Source organism: Euphorbia lathyris, chromosome 4 (assembly GCF_963576675.1).
Source record: "Euphorbia lathyris chromosome 4, ddEupLath1.1, whole genome shotgun sequence".
Lineage (NCBI taxonomy): Eukaryota > Viridiplantae > Streptophyta > Magnoliopsida > Malpighiales > Euphorbiaceae > Euphorbia > Euphorbia lathyris.
In genome coordinates, this window is record NC_088913.1 from 89,542,081 (window position 1) to 89,568,033 (window position 25,953).

General features: G+C 40.4%; 2 protein-coding genes across 4 annotated transcripts; both read right to left on the reverse strand.

Moving 5' to 3' along the window:
• Window positions 1-15,789: 15,789 nt before the first annotated feature.
• On the reverse strand, window positions 15,790-19,498 carry LOC136225454 (high mobility group B protein 7). Its single transcript, XM_066013454.1, has 7 exons — window positions 19,362-19,498; window positions 19,105-19,269; window positions 17,831-17,918; window positions 17,390-17,476; window positions 17,108-17,152; window positions 15,950-16,008; window positions 15,790-15,864 (listed from the first exon to the last, which is right to left on the reverse strand). Exons 1-6 carry the CDS (start codon window positions 19,436-19,438, stop codon window positions 15,955-15,957), a joined length of 516 nt encoding a protein of 171 aa, XP_065869526.1. The 5' UTR covers window positions 19,439-19,498; the 3' UTR covers window positions 15,790-15,864; window positions 15,950-15,954.
• Window positions 19,499-21,357: 1,859 nt separating this feature from the next.
• Window positions 21,358-25,699, reverse strand: LOC136226612 (WEB family protein At2g40480). 3 transcript variants are annotated; one of them, XM_066015196.1, is made up of 3 exons: window positions 25,296-25,698; window positions 22,847-23,198; window positions 21,358-22,726 (listed from the first exon to the last, which is right to left on the reverse strand). In XM_066015196.1, exons 1-3 carry the CDS (start codon window positions 25,533-25,535, stop codon window positions 21,627-21,629), a joined length of 1,692 nt encoding a protein of 563 aa, XP_065871268.1. In that variant the 5' UTR covers window positions 25,536-25,698; the 3' UTR covers window positions 21,358-21,626. The 3 variants fall into 3 exon arrangements, with proteins under 3 accessions (XP_065871268.1, XP_065871267.1, XP_065871266.1); XM_066015195.1 differs by having other exon boundaries at window positions 21,358-23,195; window positions 25,296-25,699; XM_066015194.1 differs by having other exon boundaries at window positions 21,358-23,198; window positions 25,296-25,699.
• Between the last annotated feature and the right edge of the window lie 254 nt (window positions 25,700-25,953).

The following is a 25,953-nucleotide window of genomic DNA, read 5'->3' on the forward strand; positions in this document are numbered from 1 at the left end:
AGATATCTTTCGTTTTTGTAAATTATTTTAGCTTTCCCCTTGTAATTCATCTCCATCTTCTCCATCTTCTTCAACCTCCATTGAAGCTCCTTCAAAGCTTTTTCTCGAGGAATTATCAAGGTCCGTCCTTAAGATTAAGTCGTCGGCTGCAGAGTAAACAGGTTCCCTGAAAGGGATTTTTGTATCTCCTTTTATCTTTCATTGTTTGTACTCTTTGATACAGTTGCCGAACTTGACTTATTGTATCTTGTGACAATTATCTTCGCCTTTAATAATAATTTAACTCTTGTTTTGTTCTATGATTATTTGTTTAATCTCTGCCTTACGCTTTATTCAATTGGTTTAACTCATTCAAAAGCCCCAAAATCTAGTAGGCACATATTGCGAGCTGAATCTGACCTAGTCAGAGCCTAGGAGATTGACGACCTCTTAGTTGATTAAGCGCCAATTTACTGAGCCTTAGACCTAGTTTCGGCCTTAGGGAATCACGCGCTAGGAACCTCAGGAGGGTAAGTAGGGTTAATCGCCTTGAATACAAGTGACTCAGATTAGGTTTTTATTCAATAGACTTGATAATCTATCTTTATTATTATCGTTCATACCATGTTCCTTCGGATAATTGCATTAATGAAAGATCAATTAGGGGTAGAGTAACTTAGTTAGGCGTAGAATAACTTAGTTAGAATTAGATAACTCAGTTAGAATTAGATAACTTAGCTAGGATTAGTATAGTTCAACCTAGGAGTAGATTAATTTAAACAAACCAACTCAAAACCCCCTAAGCCTAGACAACATCTGAGATCGAGTAGCTCGGTACTTGCAGAAATAAATCCTGTGGACGATAACCTGGACTTAAACCAGAAATTTTATTACTTGATAACGACGGGGTACACTTATCCCTTAGTGAGTTCTTATCTAACCTTATGTGAGGGCACATCAAGTTTTTGGCGCCGTTGCCAGGGATTTATTTCTTCTGCAATATCGAACAAAAGGTCGACTTGTTAGTTTAGGCATTCTTTGTGAATATATCCTTTGTTAATATCATTTATACTTGTTTATATCATACTTACTTATATTCGACTATAACTTATACTTGTATACTTAAATACTTGTTGATCACTTAAATCCTGTAACTTATAAGATCGTTCTTCCAGCAACTATGGACAACAGAGCGTCAAATCCGTCCATGAACGATCTCAACACAAAAATGGATTTCCTTGTGACTTCATACAACCATAATAACCAACCAAGGACACCATTTTACGACAGATGCGGCCAGAATCACCCCGGTAGGGTATGCCACATCAACTATTACGTACCTAGAGGTGAGAATGTAAGTTACTTGGGTAATCATCAAAGGTATAATTCTGAACCCTCAACTTACAACTACTACGATCAGGAGCATACACGATATCCACCGGCGCCCTACATGGAACCCGTGGATACCCTTCTATGTCCCCATTCTAACTCTGATTTTTATGGCAGGCAAACAGAGTACTCAGAAGGAATAATTACCCTCTTAAAAGAGATATCCGTCCGACTGGCAGCCAACGAGGAGGCATGCAGGACCCTGAGTAACCAGCTTGCCACAATCAGACAAGAAGAAAGGGAATGCCACGAGGCGTTCCTCTTACAAGAAGAGGCAATTCAAGCCATCGCCCTAAGAAGCGGCAAGGCAGTGGACACACTTGTGGCACCTCCATCGCAAACGTATTCATCACCTCAGGTAAGTAGGGAACCGGAAGTGGTAAGCAACCCCGGTCCCGCATCTGAAACTCCAGCTCCTGAAGTAGCTGTAGGAAAAGTAGTTAGGCCTTATACACCAAAACTGCCATTCCCTCAGAAGCAGAAAAAGGCCAACCTAGATAAGAAATTTGCTCGGTTTTCGAAAATCCTTAGTAGATTAGAAATAAACATTCCATTAATGGAAGCACTAGAGGAAATGCCAAACTATGCAAAATTTCTTAAAGACATGTTGTCGAAAAAGAAAAAGTTTGGGGAAAATGAGATAGTGGCTTTAACAGAATAATGCTCGGCCATAATCACCCATAAATTACCCCCCAAGCTTAAAGATCAAGGGAGCTTTACCATCCCGTGTAGGATAGGCAACATGCACATAGATAGGGCATTATGCGATTTAGGAGCAAGCATTAATCTTATGCCCCTATCAATTTTCAGGAAACTGGGACTCGGAGAGCCTAAACCAACAAACATGACACTGCAGCTGGCGGATAGGTCGATCGCATGGCCTAGAGGCATAGTTGAAGATGTATTGGTGAAGGTGGACAAACTGATCTTTCCGATCGATTTTGTGGTCCTCGACATGGAAGAAGATGACTCTGTCCCCATTCTTCTTGGGAGACCGTTCCTTGCAACCGGTAGGACACTAATAGACGTCCATGGAGGTAAATTGGTCCTAAGGGTGCAGGACGAAGAGGTAACATTTAACGTTCATGAGTCCATGAAATTTCCTCAAGAACGTTCCAAAAGTTGTAACTTTGTAGATGCGCTAATAGATGAATGTATTGAGGAAGTTGACCTTAATATTAGAAATGTCTCTTTAGAACTCGGTCTAGGTGGTGAGGAATGTGAAAACTCGAATGAACCATTTGAAGATCTCCCACCTGAAAAATGTTATTGGGTTAAGGGTAGAAAAGAGGACCTTGATCGTGAGATCAAACCTAAACCCAAAACCTCGTTAGATGAACCTCCAAAATTGGAGCTTAAGCCCTTACCCAACAATCTGAAATATGTTTTTCTTCAACCTCCCACAGATTTACCCGTTATTATTTCTTCTTTGTTGACAGTTGAGCAGGAAGAAAAATTGGTGGAGGTGCTGATGCAACATAAAGGAGCCTTTGGATGGTCGATCCACGACATCAAAGGCATCGACCCCAAAATCTGCACGCATAGAATTTTCCTTGAGGAAGAGATTAAGCCATCTGCCCAACCTCAACGACGGCTCAATCCTAACATGAAAGAGGTGGTAAAAGCCGAGGTTATAAAACTCCTCGACGCAGGTATCATCTTTCCAATTTCTGATAGCCAATGGGTAAGCCCGGTTCAATGCGTGCCCAAAAAAAGAGGGAACAACGGTAATGGAAAATGAAAAAGGGGAATTAATCCCAACTAGAAAGGTTACGGGTTGGCGTGTATGCATAGATTATAGAAAATTAAACGAGGCCACCCGTAAAGACCACTTTCCTTTACCATTTATTGATCAAATGTTGGAACGGTTGGCGGGACACGAATTTTTCTGTACTTTAGATGGGCTATCCGGCTATATGCAAATTCTTGTGGACCCTTTGGATCAAGAGAAAACCACATTCACTTGCCCCTATGGGACTTTTGCATATAGGCGGATGCCTTTCGGATTATGTAATTCCCCTGCCACATTCCAACGTTGTATGATGGCTATGTTTTCTGACATGGTCGAGGAGTTCCTAGAAATTTTTATGGATGATTTTAATGTTGTAGGACCTACTTTCGACCAATGTCTTGAAAACTTGGACCGAGTCTTAGAACGTTGTGAAGACAAGAACTTGGCACTTAATTGGGAAAAGTGCCAGTTCATGGTCCAAAATTGCATAGTGTTAGGACACAAGGTGTCGGGAAAAGGGATCGAGGTCGATCCGGCAAAAATTGAGGTAATTGAAAAACTGCCACCTCCTACCAATGTAAAATTGGTCAGGAGCTTTTTAGGACATGCGGGGTTTTATAGACGGTTCATAAAAGATTTTTCGAAAATCACTAAACCCCTCACTCAATTATTACTAAAAGATGCTGATTTTAATTTCAATGAGGAATGTATGTCTGCATTCAAATTACTGAAAAAGAAATTAATCGAAGCACCTATTATGGTAAGCCCGGATTGGTCCCTTCCCTTTGAGTTAATGTGCAATGCCAGTGATCTGGCCGTAGGAGCCTGTGTTGGACAGAGGGTGGATAAACTTTTTCGCCCAATCTTCTATGCTAGCAAAACCTTGAATGATGCACAGCAAAATTATTCAATAACTGAAAAGGAATTGCTAGCCGTAGTCTTTGCTTTTGACAAATTTAGATCCTATTTGGTGTTATCTAAGGTAATTGTTTTTACTGACCATGTAGCCTTGAGATATCTGATGAGCAAGCAGGATGCAAAACCTAGGCTGATCCATTAGATCTTACTACTCCAAGAGTTTGACATCGAGATCAGAGACAAAAAAGGAGTGGAAAACGTAATAGCAGACCACCTATCCCGGTTAGAGTCAGATCAACAAATCTTAGAGCACGAGGCAATCAAGGAGGTATTTCCGGACGAAACATTGTATTCGGTACGATCTCTCCCTTGGTTTGCAGACATCGCGAACTACAAAGTCGGTAACATTCTTCCCCCTGATTTAGATGCAAGCAAAAAACGTAAGTTTATGTTTGAAAACAAACAATATTTTTGGGAAGAACCATATTTGTTTCGATTCTGCACTGATGGCATAATTAGGAGATGTATACCTGAAGAGGAGGTAGATTCAGTGATTAATATGTGCCATTCTAGGGAACCAGGTGGCCACTTCGGGCCAGATAGGACAGTGGAAAAAATCCTCCAAAGTGGGTTTTGGTGGCCACAAATGCAAAAAGATGTTAATAGCTATATTAAATACTGTGATGCATGTCAGAGAGTAGGGAATGTCTCTAGGAGAAATGAGATGCTTCAACAAGGTATACTCGTGTGTGAGCTATTTGATGTTTGGGGCATAGATTTCATGGGACCCTTCCCCATGTCACACAACCACCGATACGTTCTTGTGGCGGTTGATTATGTTTCCAAATGGGTAGAAGCAGAAGCTCTACCCACAAATGATGCTCGAGTAGTGATGAGATTCCTGAGAAAGAATATTTTCACCAGATTCGGGACCCCCCGGACCATCATCAGTGATGGGGGATCCCATTTTTGCAATAGGCAATTTGACATGTTGCTCCAAAAGTATGGCGTAGCTCATAGGATTGCAACACCCTACCACCCTCAGACGAGTGGCCAGGTAGAGGTGTCAAACAGAGAGTTGAAACGTATTCTTGAAAAAATAGTAGGGAATGCTAGAAAAGACTGGAGCCTTAAGCTGGATGATGCTCTTTGGGCATATCGGACAGCTTTCAAGACTCCAATAGGAATGTCCCCCTATCGTTTAGTTTTCGGAAAATCTTGTCACTTACCGGTTGAACTAAAGCATAAGGCTTATTGGGCGCTGAAATATTTGAATTTTGACCCAAAACTTTCAGGTGAACTACGACTAACTCAGCTGCACAAACTGGATGAACTCCGATACAACTCTTACGAGAATGCCAAGCTATACAAAAAATGAACCAAAAGGGTGCATGATAGGAAAGTACAAAAGAAAACCTTTGAAATAGGTGACCAAGTACTACTATACAACTCCCGACTGAGATTATTCCCGGGCAAACTCAAAAGTAGATGGCACGGGCCATTCTCGGTCATCAACGCACACCCCTCCGGAATGGTTGAAATCAAAGGGAGGGATGGAGCCACCCAAAAGGTAAATGGGCACCGCCTAAAGCTTTATCTTGGCAAGAACGATTCGGACGTACAAGTTCTGTGCCTACAGACAAGCACAAAATGGGCGGCCGATCAGTAAGTTGTCTTCTCCACCCTAACTCTTTACACTCGTACTTCATGATTTGTGATGAAATGTTGGAAATTATTGCATATTTTTAGTGTGAGGAGGAGGGGTAGACAAACTTATAAAAATTGTATAAATTTTTAATTTTTGTTGCGTCGTGTCTAGTTTAGTTTAGCGTTTTTGGGTTTTGTTTATGTTTTTGCATGTTTAGGACCTAAAACCGTGAACCTCCTTCGAATCTAAACTTCGTTATTTATCTTTGAGGGCTGAGAACCGAATCTAAAATTGCATGACAACTAGTTTAGGCGTAGGACACAACTCTTGTATCTGTAAAAGCATGAGCTAAAGTTTGCATTTAGACCCTACTTTTGAAGAAATGCTAAAATCATTACTTAGGTAGATAACTTAAGAATTGAAGGCATGTGACATTAAACTTGAGTTTGGGGAAAACTAGTAAACACAAAATTGAAACCCAAAGAATTGTGAGTTGAATTTGAGCCTAAGAGCGAACATCAAAAAGCTCTTTTTCTTGACATTTTTGTGTGAATGCTTTGACTTGTGGAAGATTGCAGATTTTGCACCTAATACTATGTTGAACCTACATGCAATGGTTTGAGATGATAAACGATGCATCAGCCTCATTAGAATTAACCCTTTTTCCTTACCTTATTTTTTCTTTTTCATCCACTCTAGGAAGCCCCTTTGAGCTCGGTACTTGCAGAAATAAATCCTGTGGACGATAACCTGGACTTAAACCAGAAATTTTATTACTTGATAACGACGGGGTACACTTATCCCTTAGTGAGTTCTCATCTAACCTTAGGTGAGGGCGCATCACTCTCGCTGGTCAGCGTGAGGAGAAGCTCATAAAACTGGACCGCATGATGCTGATCACCGCAGCTCATTCCGCGGGTTACAACGTTCCTCCAGAGGTGATTTTTGCTCCGAATATCTATGATAAGACTGCCCAGGCAAAGGCTGTTGAGTTTTGTGGTCGTTTCAAGAAGCAGTAGGCAGTCTGTATTTTGTTCATTTTGCTTTTCCAAGATGTAATGATGATTCGTACAATCTGAATCTTTTTTATGATATTGTATTGCTGCTAATTATGTTCTGCCTATTGATGTGATTGTGGTTCATTGTTATGTCTTTCATGTCTTGTCTTCGTTATTCTATAAATAGGAGCCGGATTTTGCGGTATGGACTTGCAACTCGTCTTTCACCCCTTCGTTTCCTTCTTTAGATAATTTCTTCGGGAGAATGTCGCTTTGGGACGTCGTCGACCCAGCCCGAGTGTTGGAGGTGCAAAAGGCAATATCGGCGATGCCGCATCCCTATGTTTATTGCCCCCCGTCTGAGGAGAATGATGCAGAGAGGAAGGTGAGGTACTCATCCCTTGTGTGGATGAACCGGGACTGGGTCTCACAAAGGAGGAAAGTGGAGAGTGAGAATTCTGTTCCTTATACCGGATCCGTCACCGATTCCTGTGAGGTTGTTGTCAGTGCACTTTCTATAACAGAAAAGAAAATATGGTCTCATGAGGGCATCGGGTATCTCCTCCCCGATGAGACCGTCGCTCCGGTGCTCAATCCGCATCCTTCCTGGATCAAAAGGCTTCTAGCCGATGAGATGGAAAGGGTGATGAACTTGCCCCATGAGGTGGAGTACCGTCGGGTAGGGCACCATGCTTCGCCAACGCGTCCATATGGACCGACGTTCGTCGATCCCATTAAACCGCGAAGCGTGGTTTTCCTGGAGTTTGCGAGGCAGGGTAACCTCGGTCCCGTTCCTCCTAACCCCAACCATCGTGTGACCCATGTGGGCAAAGCCTGTTTGTACCATAGGCAAAACGGCCATAATACCGATGAGTGCGTGGACTGGAGAGCGATGCATCAAGATTTGATGGATGAGGAGGCAATCCCGAACCCTGATCGTCCAAAACCCATCTGAAAGTGTTAGTGTTGTTTATCCATTTTGGTGTAGCCCTAGGGGTGTTCGTAATGGCTTTATGTAGTAGTAGTGCCTTTGTTTATGGTGTAAGATCGTCGTTGACTTTGTAATATGACAGCTTATTTCAATCCATGCGTTTTTTTTATGTGCGATGACCTAAAAGTTGAGAGTTTATGTTATGCTTGGATTAGGTGCATTCCAACTCGTTCGTATTAGGCGTTCGATGTGTTCGAAGAGCCATAAGTTTAGCGTTCGAATGCTTATCTAGCGGAGAACGAGTTAGGGTTCTGATCACTCAAGATCGTTAACCAAATGATGGTTAGACGATATAGGAGGCGTTCGATACGATCGAAGAGCCGTAAAGGTTAGCACTTGAATGCTTAGTTGGCGGAGAACGCGATAGGGTTCTGCTCGCCCAAGATCGTTAACCAAATGATGGTTAGACGATGTAGAAGGCGTTCGATACGATCAAAGAGCCGTAAAGGTTAGCATTTGAATGTTTAGTTGGTGGAGAACGCGATAGGGTTCTGCTCGCCCAAAATCGTTAACCAAATGATGGTTAGACGATGTAGGAGGCGTTCGATACGATCGAAGAGCCGTAAAGGTTAGCATTTGAATGCTTAGTTGGCAGAGAACGTGATAGGGTTCTGCTTGCCCAAAATCGTTAACCAGATGATGGTTAGACGATGTAGGAGGCGTTCGATACGATCGAAGAGCCGTAAAGGTTAGCATTGGAATGTTTAGTTGGCGGAGAACGCGATAGGGTTCTGCTTGCCCACAATCGTTAACCAAATGATGGTTAGACGATGTAGAGGCGTCCGATACGATCGAAGAGCCGTAAAGGTTAGCATTTGAATGCTTAGTTGGCGAAGAACGTGATAGGGTTCTGCTCGCCCAAAATCGTTAACCAGATGATGGTTAGACGATGTAGGAGGCGTCCGATACGATCGAAGAGCCGTAAAGGTTAGCATTCGAATGCTTAGCTGGCGGAGAACGCGATAGGGTTCTGCTCGCCCACAATCGTTAACCAAATGATAGGAGATGTAACCAAAATATTGTGAAGCATGATTTGCGTACAAGTCATTGATAATATTTTTTTAATGTTTGGACATTCCAGCTATTGTCGTAAACCAATCCGTCCAAAGAGGCAATTTTGTAAGCTCCATTGTGGACAACAGTGTCAATTTTGTACGGAACCTCCCATGATTGGCTGAGCTTTCCTTGAGCTAAAGGGGACTACGCGGCTGCGGCGTCTCTGAGCACAAGGTCTCTGACCTGAAAGGTGCGGGGGAGAATTCTTCTATCGTGATAGCGCGCGATATTCTGCTTATGGGCCATGATATGCAACAGAGCATTAAGGCACTCTTCCTCGAGTCGGTCACCGGCTTCCCTGAGCTCCGCACTGTTGTCGATCTCTTCGAAACTGGTCTGTCGGGCGGAGCGAAGAATGACTTCAGATGATGCCATTGCTTCTGCCCCATAGGCGAGGAAAAAAGGGGTACGTCCTGTTCCCGTATGCGGGGTGGTGCGGTAAGACCATAAGATTGCCGCAATGTGATCAGGCCATGCCCTGCCTTGGTCGGTTAAACGTGCTTTGATCCCTCGAAGGAGCATTCGGTTGCTCACCTCTATGAGGCCGTTGCTCTGAGAGTGAGCTACCGATGTGTATCAGCCTTTTATACCCTAGTCCGCGCAGAAATCACGAAACTGATTACAGTCGAACTGCTTCCCATTATCAGTGATGAAAGAGTGGGGGACCGCAAAACGGTAAATAATAGCTCATTTGAGAAAACTGATAACGTTGGCAGCGATTATCTTGGCAAGGGCTTCAGCTTCGATCCATTTGGTAAAATGATCGACTGCCACAACCATGAAACCCTTGTGCGCTAAACCCATTGGGAAAGGGCCGAGCAGGTCAATACCCCATACTGCGAATGGCCATGGTGTGATGATACCTTTGAATGGGGCCGTCGGGGCGTGATGGGTATTGGCGTGTAGTTGACATGCCTGACAACTGCGGACCAGGCACGTTGCGTCGGAATCTATGGTCTGCCAGTAGAACCCCTGGAGCTGGGCCTTCCTCGCAATTGCTCGGGCACCCTGATGCGAGCTACATACTCCCTGGTGAATTTCCTTAAAACAGTGATCTCCCTCTTCCTCGGATAAGCAACGCAACCAGGGATGCGTGGCTGATTTGCGATAAAGTAAGCCATCCTGTAATGCATATCGCCAAGAACGCCGGACCACTAGGGATGCCGCTGTCCAATCTTCCGGGAGCGTCCCATCCCGAAGGTACCCGATAATTGGGGTTCTCCATCCTCCTGACACGGCGTCTGCTGAGTCGATCTGTAGTGAACTCTCAGAGCGAAAATCTGGGGCGTTCGCAACCTCGATTAAGGTGAGTAGGTCACTAGACTGTTCGCCTGCTGTAAGAGCAGCGATAGCATCTGCCTCCTCGTTCTCCTCTCACGGGACTAACACCAGGTCAAGGGTTACTCCTTTGGTTTTGAGATCATTGATTAGGGATGTGGCGAGGGTCAGGTATTGACACATCGTTGGGTCCTTTGCTTGATAAGCCCCACTGACATGGCTGACGACCAGCTTCGAGTCCGAGCATATTGTTAACTGGCCAGTGACTATTGTTTTCGATAGCCAAAGGGCGGAGATCAAGGCCTCATATTCGGCCTGATTATTGGTGGTCGTGAAATTCAATCGGACGGCGTACCGTAAGCGAAGGTTGCCAGGTCCTTGAATAGCTATACCGGCGCCTGCCCGTCCGGGAGCACAAGACCCATCGATGCTCATCGTCCAGACATCATTTGTGCGAGCTGGCGTTTTCGTAAGCTTGGTGCTAGTATGGCCGGTAAATTCGACAAGAAAATCAGATAAAGCCTGAGCCTTGATTGTCGTGCGGGGCTCAAAACGGACGTCAGCCTGGCCAGTTGGTGATACGCCCGGAAACCTCTGGCCTTTGGACGGCCTTTTTTAACGGATAATTGGTCCTGACGACGATCGTGTGCGCTTGGAAATATAGTCTCAGATGCTCTGAAGCTTGGGTGATGGCGAAAAGGGCTTTTTCCACCTCGGAGTATCAGATTTCGGCACCCTTCATCACTCTGCTCAGGAAGTAAATTGGAAAAAGCTCTGTCCCCTCCTCATGAGCCAAAATGACCCTACTGTTTCATCCGTGATGGTGAAATATAAGTGAATGTCCCGCTCTGGCTTCGGCACCGAGAGCAAAGGAGGGGTTGCGAGGAAAGTTTTTATGGCGTTGAACGCGGCCTGGCAATCGGTCGACCACCTAAAGGGGTGCTCCTTCTTGATTGCTTTATAGAACGGGAGACATCGCTGAGCCGAGCAGGAGATGAAACGTCCCAGAGCGATGATTCTTCCATTGAGCCTTTGCACCCCTTGCAGGTCGCGCGGTGGTTCCATTGCTAGAATGGCTTCGACTTTCGCGGGGTTAGGCTCGATGCCTTTTTCTGACACCACGCAACCCAGAAATTTCCCACTGCGGATTCCGAAGAAACACTTTTCCGGGTTCAGCTTGAGGTTATAGGCTCTGAAGATTTTAAATACCTCCGCTAAATCTCGCGAATGGTCGCCCTCTTCGGTGCTTAGGACCACCATATTGTCGATGTACACCTGTACTGTTTTACCGATGAGATGGGCGAACATCCTATCTACCAAACATTGGTACGTGGCCCCTGCATTCTTTAACTCGAAAGGCATGACGTTATAACAATATGTCCCTTTATGCGTAATGAAAGAGGTCTTTTCAGCGTCGGCAGGGTCCAAAGGGATCTGCTGGAAACCAGCGATGGCGTCAAACTGAGACAAGATCTTTCGACCAGCAGTTTGATCGAGGAGTTGATCTATGTTAGGCAGCGGATAAGAATCTTTGGGACAAGCTTTATTGACATTCGTGAAGTCTACACACATGCGGTACTTTCCGCTGGCTTTCTTTACAAGTACAACGTTAGAAAGCCAGTCCGGATAGTTGACCTCGCGGATAAATTTTACAGCTAGGAGTTTGTCGATCTCCGCTTTGACTACCGCCTGCTTGTCCTTCGCCTGCACCCTCATCTTTTGCTTCATTGGTTCGACAGCGGGGTCGATGTTCAGCTTGTGCATTGCTTTCTCAGGTGCGACTCTCGTGATATCCTCGGTGCACCAGGCGAACACATCCGAATGCTCTGCTAGAACAGCCTTGATTTCCTCGGCCAGCGGGGAAGCGAGTTTCGTTCCCATTTTCACTATCTTGCTATCCCCGAGGATATAGTCGTCGACTGGTTCAATGGGCACGGGATTGTAACCCCTCATGTCCATCAGACCATCCTCTAAGTAGAGCGTTGTTCGAGGTTGAGTTGCCTCCCACTGCAACTTTTTGGCCAGTAAACGGTCACCCTGGACGGTGACCTTCCCACGCGGAGAGGGCAACGCTAAGCATAATTCGGAGATATCCACTGTGGCCCTCAGGGCGGCCAGAAGAGGCCTTCCGATAATGGCATTGTAAGCCAGGGGGATATCGACCACCACCCATTCCGCGGTATTCTCGACTTCTTCTACCCCTTCGACCAAAATAGTCGGTAGTGTAATAACTCCCTTTACCGGCACTTCGATTTCAGAGAGGCCGACCAGAGGGAAAGTCCCGGCCCGGAGGGCGGTGCGAGTATTCTTCATTGCACGGAGAGCCGCCCAGGTGAGCAGGTTCATCGAACTTCCGGTGTCAACCAGCACTCGGTGAGTTTTAAAACCTGCAATGCTAATGGTGACAACGAGGGCCTCCGAGTGGCTAGTTCGGAGTGGAGGTTGCACTGTTAACGTTTGCCCGATCGCCTTTCTCTTTTGGGAGCACTCGGGCGGTGCGGAAAGTGCCGGTGCTTCTTCCCTAATGATGTGTATTTCCCCATGGTACCTTGTCCTCTTTGGCTCCTCTGCTCGCCCCGCCTCCCTCTGCTTCGGGCTTTGCTCCCTTTGCCTGCTCGCCTTTGGTGGTGCCCCCTGTTCTGTGATTCGCTCGACCTCTCTTTGTAGTTGATAGCAGTTCTCCGTGGAGTGCCTAGAGGACCTGTGATACTTGCAGTATTCTTTCTCTGCCCGGGTTTTGCCCTTGTCTCCGGCCGGAACCTGCTGTGTGAATCGGCGAGGCTGATGCTGAGTGGCGTAATGCACCTCCTTGCCCCGGGATCGGTCCTTCCTTCGCTCCGGGTTGGCACGCTCAGCTCAGGTTGGAAAGGGCATCGGAGCCTCCTTAGGGACTCGGACCTCTTCTCGCGATTTCGGGACCGTCCTGCCTCTATCCTGTTTGTGCGTGTCACCTTTGGCCTTATCCCTTTCTGTCTCCTTATATCCGGTGGGTCGGTCATAGTCATCGTATCGGACAAACGTTTGTGCCATGGTCATCAGTTCTTCGAAAGATCTAAGCATCTTTCAGAAACACTTATGCTTTAGAGGCTCGCAAGTGGTCCCCTTTGCTAAGGCGTCGTGGGCCACCTCCAGGTTGAGGCCCTTAACTTGCGAGGCCATGTGGTGGAACCTTGATAGGAAATTGCGTAGAGGCTCGGTTGTTCGCTGCTTAAGACCGTTGAGGTTCGAACTGATTTTCCTGACCTTTGCCGCCGCGGCAAAGCGGGAGAGGAAAAGGTCCTTCAGGAGATCAAAAGAATCGATGGATTCCAGGGCAAGTCCCCGATACCATTCCTGCGCGCTGGATGAGAGAGTGGTGGGGAAGACCTTGCACATGATGTCCTCATCCTTCGAGTATAAATTTATGGTGCTCATGAATGATGCCACATGATCGTTAGGATCCTCGGTCCCTGAGTATTGGGCCAGTCGAGGAGCTTTCCAGTCATGCGGGAACCTTTTCTCAATAATCCTCTGCACCAGTGGCGTTTTGCTGGAAGTGATGCTTCCTCCCATTACACCCCCGAGTGCCCTCTTGTCGAAAAATCGTTGAATTTTTAGTTCCAACAACTCCTTGCTATTCGCGGCTATAGTCCCCTCTCGCCGCTCTTCGCCTTCTCTGGTGGCTCAACACCGGCTCCTCTTCCCGTGATGATCGCTGCTTCCGGGGCCCGCTCTGGGAAGGCTCCCTCCTTCTGTAACTCTGCCGCCTCCTTGAGATATTGCCAAATTTTGGCATTCTCCTCCTGCAGGCTTCTCTGCTGGTCAATGATCTTCATCTGAGCCGCCGTGTGCACGGCCTGTGTAGTTTGAAAACCTTGGATTGCGCTGAGGAGTTGAGTGGTGTTAACAGCTTCCTCCTCTTCAGGGCCTACCTCCTCCATCAAAGGCCCAAGGTTTCTGGGGGAGATCAGAAGATTTTGGATCACGCCTCCGGCGTGAGTCATGGAGCTGGTCGCTCCAGCGTCGGGTACTACAGTTGGAGCTGAGTCATCAAGGGTTTGCATTTCGTTTGAAGATCTGAAGGTCTCGTGTTCGATCCATGTTCACCGCACCAAATAATCAGGTATGCGAACACAGTGATCCTGGTCTTCGGGGATGTTGCCTGGCTTGCCGATGGCTCGTCCCTGCACCGGGAAGGGTCCCTGCGTATACTCCGACGAGCAAGACAATTAGTTGTTCAAGAATGTCTATTTACCAAGTGTATAAGAGATAAAGAGAGTTACTCGCCCCTCGCTTCCAATGTGAGCTGTGTATTTATAGAGGGTGCTTGGGCCCCGGGCCCTTCTGCCTCTTGGGCCCTCATGCCCATCATTCATATCCCGAATCATCTATGATAGAGGCATAGTACATAGCAGTTACAAGTTATTAAGGACGCAATATGGCTTCTTGGGTTGCTGAAAGATTTGAGAGTTGGTCAAAAGCATGTCAAAGTGCATTTGTGACAACCAGAGTGCTATTTCTTTAACAAAGAACCAAATTCATCATGCAAGGACGAAGCATATCGACGTCCGTTATTATTTTATAAGGGATATTCTTGAAGCGGGTCAAATACAGCTTCAGAAGATTCTAACCGCTGACAATCCGCGAATATGACAACAAATGTGGTAACATCTATCAAGTTTCAACATTGTTTGGACTTGTTTAATGTCCTCTCTATTGAAAGTTGCACTTTGGAGACATGCTGAGAAATAGTTTTGGTTGAGATTTCTTCAAAGATCGCTAATGTGAAGATTGTAGAAAAGTGACTATCTTTTGGTAGTTTGGCAAATCCCATGTTGGAAGTCAAAAGGAAAGAAGAGGAAAAAAATGAGTATATTAGTTTATTGAAGTCCCAAATTGGAAAGCTAGACTTTTTGGTGGAGTTTGTAAAACTATATATAAGCTTTGGACTTTAACTTACCTCTTCTAATTCTAAGACTTAGTTGTTTTTTCCTTCATTCTCTATTGTAATATTTGTTTATTAGTGAAGGTAGCGTCCGGGAATGTAAGCATTAATAGCCGAACTTTGTTAAATTTTAGTATTCTCTCTTTATTTTATGCTTTAACTTTTAAATTAATGGTCGTTGCAATATAGATTCTGCTCTCATGTAAAGTTTACTACAAGTTTTTTTATTAGACTAAAAAGACATGTTTCATATTTAACCAATATTATCAGGTTCGAACTGGACCGATCGGTTCAATCGGCCAAACCAGGAACCGGCCAAATATCCTTCGATTTATTGAACCTTACAAAAACCGAAGAGATCTAGGGTTGAATCGGGACTCGGTGATCCAACCGGAACCGATCACCGATGTGACCCCAAGTTTGACACATATTTTTGTAATTTTTTACAATTGCAGTAGGAAAAGTCCTTAGAACCACGCTTCAAATAGATTTCAATGATCGAAAGTGCAACAGACACCATGCACCTTTTTCCTCTACCACTATTGGCCGAAATTCTTCCATCTAAGCACACAAAGAGTTATAAGGAGCTATACCAAAATTCTTCTTCAATAACATTTCCATATTTCGTGTCCATTTTAATTTCATTTCCGTTTTCAACTCCATCTTCCAATTATATTTTGAAGACTAAAGCATTATTCGATGTCGGTTTCCTTTTCAGTTTTCGTGTAATAGCTAATAATTCAATAAAAATTATAGGCAAATGGAAACAATATATATATACATAGACAAAAAGTTTCCATTTAGAAAGTGTTCAACTTCCCTCCCTATCACAAACTAGAATTTCTAGAGCACCCCCAAAATGCAAAAAAAAAAAAAAAAAAAAAAAAACCATTTTAACTCTAGAATGGACAAAATTTACAACCATCAATTTTGGTTATAATTTAACAAAAATCTACTTCCTAATATCTTACTTTACAATAGCCAAAAGACTTCCATCCAGAGAAGTTGAATCTGGGAAAAAAAAAATCAGAGTTAAATTGTTATAATGTAGAAAGAATAATAAAAACCAAGAAGGAAAAGAGATTTAAAATGGTACAATTCTCAGTAGTAGAAGCTATCATCAGAATATCCATTGTATCCATAATCTTCATACATCTGCCAAATAACCAAAAGAAAATAAAATTTTTAAAAAAAAAAGCATTTTAAGCTCCTTGTCTTTTCGATTTTTATTGATTGAGCTCCGTAACCTTTCAATTTGACACATTGAGTTATTGATCGACATTACAATCCCACAATCCCACGTATTGAGTATTAGTTTGTAAACTTAGTTAGTTGTGAACATCTAATTCAGTTATAAGAGTTTAACTCATTCTATATGAGTCCAAAATACGTAGATAAAATGAATCCAAAAGATCATGGACTTTATAATGCTTTTTTTTACGGGAAAATATTCAGAAAAGTTGTTATTCGATTATCAACTATGTTGCACGGACACGGACACGGATACGGTATCCGACACGGACACGGACACGGGAAACGTCATTTCTATAAAACACAGGACACGGATACTTGGGGGACACATGTAAATATTAAAAATATTGGGGCAAATTTATAAATATTAAAAATATATTTTTATATATGATTTTTTGTAATATAACTAAATAAATACATATAAACGAAATTATTGAAGGAGATGAACGGTATCCCCTGTCCCCGTCCTTTGGAGTTTCTGACTCTCCAATGGAATAAGAATCAATCGGTTATTGAAGGAGATGAACGGAATCGGAAAGGATTTTTCGGTTTTGAAGGAGATGAACGGAATAGGAAATGATGTAATAAGAATCGGAAAGGATTTTTCGGTTTTGAAGAATTAGGGTTTTTTTCTTGGGACACGCGTATCCTTCACTGATACGCGTGTCCAACTTTCCGAAATTACGGACACGGCCCCGACACGGTGTCCCTGGCGTTTCCGGCTGTATCCGTGTCGGAAACGTATCAGACACGCGATACGTGATGATTCCGGCGTGTCCGTGCATCATTGATTATGAATAAAAACCATAAACCAAAACTAACAATCTATTATGCACGGAAACTCTTCTTTATTAGTTTTCTATTTTCATTGCCTTTTCCATTACCACTTCTTAACTATATTTTCTTAAAAATAAGGTTTCCTTTTTCTGTTTCCGTTTCCGGTTCCATGCAATATAACTAACAATCAAAATGACATTTAAAGGAAGCTCAGAAGTTGCCTAACCGGATCAGACTTCCCAACCATTGCTGAATCTGCCTCTTCATCCACCTGCAAACAATTTCACTACTCTTCATTTCAACAAGAAGGCCAAATTATAGCTAAGGGTGAGCGTTGACCAGAGCCGAACAAAACCAAATAAAATCAAACTGAACCAAACTATAAATCGGTTCAGTTCGATTTTTCGGTTAGTTTCCTTTTATCAACATTTCTAATCCAGATTATCTCGGTAAACACTGCTATATATAATTAATTCCATGAATAAAAGACCAAGAATAAGCCAATTACCTTAGTTGAATCATCAATTTCTTGAATCAAATTTTCAACATAAGCTGAGTTCAATACTTCAGCTCTAATAACATATGGCTCTCTCTCCTGAAAAAATTAAATTTAACCAATAATAAGCAAGTTGAAGTAAATAAAAAGTTGCAATATATCTCTAGCTCTTAAAAATTTGTTTAGAAAAGTCCAATGAGCATTTCAATTTTGAAAACAATGGTCTAATCCGTTAAAATTTGTTTAAAATGACATGATTAATAAAGAGAATTAGACAAGTTCAAGCCTATATTATTTAAGCACGTTAGAGACTAATAAATCGCTTTAATCAAATTTAAGGAGCTAATCAGCATTCTCAAATTATCCAAGAGACAACCCAACTTTTATGGTCAACTCGAAAGAGATGTATAAGTATTAGGAATAAATGAAAACACTTTTATTATCAATCATTACCTGCTTTGACATCTGCTTCCAAATTTCAAACCCTTTACCATTAACATAAATAAAATGCTCATCCTTCCAATAACTCATGAAGTCCTCCCTACAAATTAAAAACATTTTTTTTCACTTCACAATCAATTCAGCTATTGCAAGCCCAAAAACATAAATTTGTTAGGAATCGGATCTGTTACTGAATATTACAAGCTTGATATGTGTAGCAGCAATTTAGACATGCAACCGTAAAAATAAAAGATTCGTACGTGTCTACATTTATGAATAAAGAGGATCACACTGTAAACAAATTTGTTATTTACTTAAATCTTGACCGTTGAATTTCATAAAACTGATTAAACTAAAAACTCAAACATATGCATATCCAAAAGCACAAGTTCCAAAACTCTAAACCTAGGAAACATTGGTACGTGGCAAACATCATTTTTTAACCATATGAGAGACAGATACAACGGGAACACGCCATATATATTTAATACTTCAGATTATTTAAACTACCAAAAAAAAATAAGAAAAAAGGGGCCGTTGTTATATTTCTATTGTTTAGATTTTGATTTTTTTTAATTAAGGTTTTACTTTTATATATATATATATCAATCCGTCTATTTTGTAAAATGATTTAAAAAAGACTTTTATATTCTACTTAATTAACTCAGAAACTTTATTTTAGAAGTGTCCCCGAAATGTCTCCAATTTTTTTAAAAAAGAGGCACTTATTTTGAAGTGCCGAGTGTGTGTTTTCCAGTGTCCCCAAAGTATCGGAGTGTCTGAAATGTCCGACACTCATACGTTACCTCCAAGAAATGTCCGACACTCATATTTTCCTGGTAGAATTCACTTAAAAGTTACCTTTACACATCTTGTGTTGTTTGAACTAATTTCTCAATACCAAAATACACAGAAGCACTCATAATCATTAAACCAAACCAATGTTCTGATAACACATGAATTAAGGGAACTGGAGTGGTGTAAAGAGGAAAAAAATGAAAGAAAAGCCAACCAGAAAGTTCAGATAAAAACACAAACAACATATAGGCCTAAAACTGTAATGTTTTCCTAGTAGGATTCACTCTTAAGTTTTCAACTCATATTCTGATTAAAAACAACAAACTAAACAGATTTCTAAACACACCTTAAAAAATGATTACTAATAAAGTACTGCTCAAACTTCGTTAATTTTGATTAGCAGCAAACAACGGATTCAAAGTAGCCACAACAATCAATTCAATAACAATATATTGAAAACAAGGTTTAAGGAGAAGTTCAGATTGTACATGAAGACGACAAATGGCGATCTAGGTTCATCAAAATAGCTCAATCTCTCGACATTCTGCTTTTTTCCATTAGTGCCCTTGAATCTCTTCACAGTCTTTTTGGTTGCCGTTTCACAATCGTGCATATCAGCCAAACAAATTGGAATCGAAACGCCACAGTTATCACTGTAATACGCATTGAACAGAATCAAAACCGATGAAAATAACAGAGGGAAAGGGGGGAATGGAATGGAGAAAATCTATGTATTGAAAAATACCAGGTTTGAAAGGCGCTTCCATCAGGAGCACGGCGGATTGATTGAATCCTTTTGCGGATTCTTGTAGGATTCGCCATTGAAGGATTTATTCAAGCTCTGTAACTATTCATGTGTTTCTTTTCTGTGTTCCACTACCCATTGGGGGAAGAGAAACCAAAGCGCTAACTTTTTTTTTTATTTTTGGCGGGTCTTGCTAACATGCGCTATCTTTCCCGCGGTAATCAAAATTGATAGCGGTCAATATTGGAAAATTTACTGAACTTTTGCAATTACTTTGATTGTGAAATTTGAATTTCAAAATCCAACGTTATGTTTATAACTTTGTACTTATTAACTGTTTTTTTATTTTTTAGAAAATATGGACGATTTAGGGTCTGTTTATTCCAATGGTGAAAACACACAAAGTAAGACTTACTTTGTTAAAAACAAAGTAAGCATAACCTTTACCTTCAGTTGTTCCTTCTTAATGTTAGTTGTTTACTGTTGTAGATAGACGATATATATTAGTTATTTTTTCTACAAAAAATACAGCTGTTTCAGAATTTTATCAAAAAATGGAAACAAATAGACATTTATAATATTCTCGAACTATGAAACTAACTTGAGTGTGTTTTTTAACTTCTAATTATTAACCGAATGTAAAAAATAAAGTGATCTAAAATTTCAAATGATTTGATTATCAAAACGGTACTAATTATGTGTGTAGAACAAAATAAAACAAAATTGTACTTAAAAAACTTGAATGGACTTGAATTTGAAAATTAAAACTAAGAAATTAACTAAAAAATTTAAAGGTTGAAATCTAGATAAAATTGACTAGAATTCTGTTTTTTTAAAGCTATTCGAATTAAATTTGAATGTGTGTTGAGTTAGATTTTATATTTTGATTTCTGCCTTTCATATATGATGGAGTAACTTCATGCTTTCTTCCAATAAATCACGTTCTTCGCAATCTTAAGTAATTGCTCCACTTTAACTTTCATGATAGATTATTTCTGACGCTTTCTAACTTTTATGTATTCTAATTAGTTCACATAATACACATTAAAATATTAAATGTCCTTCAAAGTCCACTTTAATATACCTCAAATATTCCCTAAGATTCACTATGAAAAGTAGGTCTCATCTCAAGTTTAGCTTAGAAAAATCTATTTAGAGGTAATTTAAGTCAATTAATATATTTAAAATATATAAAAACTAAAAAATTAATTATGGTACAAACACTAACATAGTGGACCATTTTCACGGTTGATGAATATGATCATGCCAATTATATATAACCCTTCATTTTAGATCTGATGGAAATTATATTCTAAGTAACTTTAATTCTTCTTTTTTTTTTTGAAGTTATTTATGTGTTGTTTGACTAAGATAGAAAATGATTATTTAACGAGAAAAAACTCGGAAATACAAATTTTGAGAATTTAAAATGATAGTTCTATGAAAAATATGATTCTAAACAATTTTAGTTCTTCAATTTATAACTTTTTATCGAGATTTCAAACGGTATTAATCAAATTACTTCTATATAAGAATATAGAACATATTTTATTTTATTACGTTATGATTTGTGTGGTGATCGTACAAAACCCATCAACCGAGGAGTTCAAAATTCTTACCAAACAATTTAAAAATCTACTAATAAAAAGTTCTCACTGAAAATCATATTCATGTAATTGCTCTGTAATCTTTTCTTTGGATCTGATTTCCACGTAATTTAGAAATAGAGAAAATATTAATAGTTCAATCTCAATCTCTTTTATCTCACAATTACTAATCTGCCCCTCTTCAAGTTCAGTTTCGCTTTCACATCTAATCAAATTATTAAGAATTACGTGCTTTAAAATTTTAAAATATAAGTATACACGTGTTCAAATTTATTATCTCGCTCACGACTTTTATAAAATTAGAGTCCGCCGTGGTTACTCTACTTGTAAATATGCGAATTATATATATATAACTTTTCCCAAATAATAAGAATGAAATTCCACACCGAAACACAACCAAAATTATTGCAATTTACAATAAGAACCACACCAAAAACATCAAAATAAAAATAAAATTCTAACCAAAAACCCGAAACCTGAACAACACAACCAAAATCTATAGCCATATAACTCGGAACCGACAAAAGAGGGTTTGCGGGTGCAATTGCAACGCAAACCTCCGTGCACCCCCTTTCTCCGCCACCATCTCGAGACCAACACAAATCAAGAAATATAATTCACTAAATCCACAAATTAAGAAATGTAATTCTATTTTAATTTAATGTATCTGATTATTACTGAAATCTTGAGCCTTTTTCTTACTTGGTTTTGACATTGGCAATGATATATGAATGAATCCAAACTTCCTCCTTTGTGCAATAAACTGCTTCGGTTCACCTGCGTCCTTTTCGGGTCTCGGATGGAACGTTAGATCCTCTCGTAGCTCGTGAAGCATTTGACTCAATGCTACCTTTTGCTGCCTATCTTCGCGGGCTTCTACTGGCCTCGCCATTACATATTCTTCGGGCAGAACTTGCTTCCTACTAAGCACATCCCGCATTGAAACTGTTGTTCTTAAAACAGGCTTTGGATCCTCGGGGACTAGATTCACGCCCTTTGTTTCGTGTAGTACCGAGTCTTGATGATCTTCGGGCTGATGCAGATGGTAATTCGCGAACTTGGGAGCGTAATACGTTGCTTGACTTTCCTGATCGTTGTCCGGAATCCATTTTCTGATGGCTTCTTCGGCAGCAAATTGTTTCCGGTTCGCCATTTCGACTTTGTTCAGAGCGTCTTCCAATGCTTGTTTACTTTGCTTCACTTCTTCCGTAGCTTCCCTCATCTTTTTTAGGATAGACATTTTAGCTGCATTCGGGTCGCGCTTTGGGGGCTTGGGAACTTCAACTTTCTTGGCAAATACTTCCGGTTTTGTGAGAAACGGACTTCGAGGTTCGAATGAGGCTAAAGGACTTCGAGCTTCGAATGCTACTAACGGACTTTGAGCTTCGAATGAGGTGAATGAGGCTAAAGGACTACGAGCTTCGAATGGGACTAAAGGACTTCGAGCTTCGAATGAGGCTACTCTCTCAGGCTCTGGCAATGGCAATACAAATCCCGACGACAAGGCCTCATTATTGCCCGATAAGGCCTTGATTTCGGCTAGAGCAACAGCTTCCGTTGCCTTCGCTGCTTCCTCCATTTTCTTAGCGGCAACCAACCTCAATTCGGCAGTCTTCAAACAAGTACTCTTAGTCTGTTCATTTGTTAACATAGTCTTCTCGGCTTCAGCCATTTGCTGCTGCTGCGGCAGCGGGGGCAGAGGCGGGGGCGGGGGCTGCACTCGTGCCTGTTTTAGCTCCTCCTCGAGAGACAACACCCCTGCAAATTTCGACGTTAGCCTCTTGCGCGTTTTCTGAAGAAAAGTTTTCTCTTTCTTCATTTTCTTATTCAAAGACTCAACGGAAGATTGAATCACTCCAAGATCGTTAATAGTTTTACCGAGATTCAACTTGGCTTGTTTCAACTCCATCAAGATCATGTCAGGAGAGGACGTAGGAGGGTGATGTCGAGGGCTGGAAACGCCGCCCGTGTTCGGCGGGGCAGGAAATAAGCTGCAGTTTTCTTTGTTCATTTCCTTGATAGAAGCAGGACTTGAAACATGATCATCTGGGATTGACATACATCTTAGAGCTTCTTTCTGCAACTGAAGCTTCAATTCCTCGACGATCCGTTTCGTCGTCCCGAGTTCTTCAAGAACATCTAGTGTTTCAAGTTCTTTTACTATCAGATCTTTCTCTAACTCTGCTGCTTGTTCTTCTACTTTCTTTATGTCCATCTCCTCAAATCCCTGCTGAACATTGAAAATTAAAATTATATTTAGTAAAGCAACGTGAATTTGATTGAATACTCAAGAATTTTTTTTATGCTAATTAAAGAATTTGAAATGCTTAATCATTTATTAATTTGAAATTAATCATCTATGTTGCACGGAAACCCTTCTTCATTAGCATTTCCGCATTTCGTATCCGTTTCTGTTTCAGTTTCTTTTCCGTTTCCATCTCAGTTTCCTAGCTATATTTTTTTAGAAATTACATTTTTCGGTATCTGATTGTATTTCCGTTTCAGTTACGTTGCCATTTCCATGCAACAAAGTTAATCATTCCAATTAATCAACTATAGATAATGAACCAATAGTACAAATTCCTAAATTTATTCAATATAACTGCAAAGCGGATAAAACGCACTCACGGTCAATGGAGTTTGGGGTCAAGTTCACAAAGACCATCGGAATTTATTTTCCTTCAATAAAATCATTGAATTTGATGTTTGATTTTAAATAGATTCATTCCGGCTTATTTGTATAACTTAACAAAATATTGACATATACAGAAAATAGTTGACTATATGTAAACTAAGCTCCACGGCGTACAAAAAATTTATTTTAAAATTTGGCTGTTATAGGATATGCCACATGGCTAGACTTGTCGGCTGACTTTTGTCTAAACAAGCTCAGCATGCTGTTATTTTAGGCGGAATCGGACCAGATTTAAAAAATCAAATCTCAAACCCAACATATATAAGCACGCTTAAAAAGAATATATAATTTTTAATAATAAATAAAATTTATACTTAAACAATATTTAATAAATGGATATACAAATGGGTAAGTTACACATATAACCAGAATTGGTAGTTTTATTACACATATATAAAACTTATAAACAAAATTCTAAAATTTAAACTATTTTTATGCAAGACGTCATAACCTTTTAAAATAGGGAATTGGTTATAAATTTAAATTTTTAAATTAAATAATTAATGTTTGATAACTGTAATTTTGACAGAAAAAAAAATATTTGTTAAGAATCTGATATTTCAAAATTAATAAACGTTGCAATGAAAAAGCAAGATAGTTAATTGTAAAAAAAATTCTAAATATGAGTTTGTGTGTAATTTCCTCTATACAAATTAGGTCGAGCCAAACCAGCCCATGTTACTTTTATAAATTTCAAGCCCACTTAAATTGGCAGGTTTTAGGAGGCCTGGTCTAAGGTCAATTTTTCTTGTTCAAACCCGGCTCAAAGGACACGGGCTTGGACGGATACCAAAGCCCATATAAATTGGTTGGAATTACTTTATTGAAATTAAATGTCAAATTCATATGAAGTAATTTTATTGAAAGAAAATAAAATTTAATTACTATAAAGATAAAAAAAAAATGTACCTAAATTATAATTCATGGGAATATTAAGAATATAATAAGCTGTTTTGGGTAAAAGAGGGCAAGATTTTGGATAATTTTAAGAAAATTTATAATATATTCTTCATAATTGACCTTAAAAATTACAAATTTCATCTTAATTTATATATATAAATATATTATTCTTAATTATCCTCCAATTAGAATTAGAAAAGAATCTACCATTTAGTTTTCCTTTTCATGATTATCTTTTATTATTTTATTTTATTGAAAAATAAAATATTTATAGATAAAAATCAATTATTATTAGAAACAACAAATAATAAACAACAATTCAACCAAATAAATCCTAAATATGCTATCAATTAAATTAACTTAATATTCATAATTATCTTTAGAGTAAAACAGGAATTTAATTATTCTACCACACAAAACAAAATATTAAAAAACATATATACAAAATAAATTAACAAATAAAAAATATGTCTCAACAGTCAAAACTACAAATTTTAACTTCATTTATAAAGAAAATCCAATAAGAATCATAAGTAGATGGTCCAATATTATTTAATTTTAATATCAATAAATTAGCAATTAATGTTTTTTAATTAATTAACTCAATTTCCAATTAATAATTTAATTTTAAAAATAAAACTAGAATTCAGTTATATTACCCCACAATATCCAAATATTAAACAAATAAATTCATAATTAAATAAAAAAAAAATACAGCATCCCCAAACTAACCTTATAGTAAGGCATCCATGACCCTCTTCCACCAAAACGGGTCACGGCCTCCTGAACCGACCCGAACGGCGGCGAAGTATCGATTTCAGCTCTCAATCCGACTTTCCTCGTCCCCTGATTACCGGCATTCTGTTGCGCCGGGCAAAATCCGAAACTCTCCGGTACCGGATCAGACCTTATTTCCCTAATTCGGGGCGTTCCCGGCACCGGTTCACCTCCCAAATCCGGAATCTCCGCCATTAAAGGAAAAAACGAAAAACACAATCAGAAGCCGAAGCTTCAGTAATGGTTTAGAACCGAAGCGAATGAAGAGCTTTAAAGAGTCAAAAGATGAATCCATAATGGGAATTGAATTTCAGTGTGTTTGTCTGTGATGATTTCGCTAGTGGTCCGAGTCACCAACTCGGACCCGCCCCAAAAAGAACCTGGTCCACACCCCCCACTCAGTGAGTAACCAAATGGACGCTTTTCTCCGTTTTGGGTGGTGATTCAGTACGAGACAATTACCCTGTACCTCCACGTGGTAGTTTTTTAGTGGGTTATATAAGTTTGGTGCCATTAGGAGGGTTACACGTGGCGAGTGTAGATAGGAATGGGCAGAGATGAGATGGTAATTTGTCGTGGTATTTGGAGCGTGATTTGCGGTTTTTTTAAAGTG

Coding starts and splice junctions, on each gene's coding strand:
- LOC136225454 (XM_066013454.1), bottom strand. CDS start 19,438: ATGGCGAATCCTACAAGAATCCGCAAAAGGATTCAATCAATCCGCCGT. Junction 19,270..19,361: donor GGAAGCGCCTTTCAAACCTG/GTATTTTTCAAT, acceptor TGCGTATTACAG/TGATAACTGTGGCGTTTCGA. Junction 17,477..17,830: donor GGAAGCAGATGTCAAAGCAG/GTAATGATTGAT, acceptor TAATTTTTTCAG/GAGAGAGAGCCATATGTTAT.
- LOC136226612 (XM_066015194.1), bottom strand. CDS start 25,535: ATGGCGGAGATTCCGGATTTGGGAGGTGAACCGGTGCCGGGAACGCCC. Junction 23,199..25,295: donor CATGGATGCCTTACTATAAG/GTTAGTTTGGGG, acceptor TTCAATGTTCAG/CAGGGATTTGAGGAGATGGA.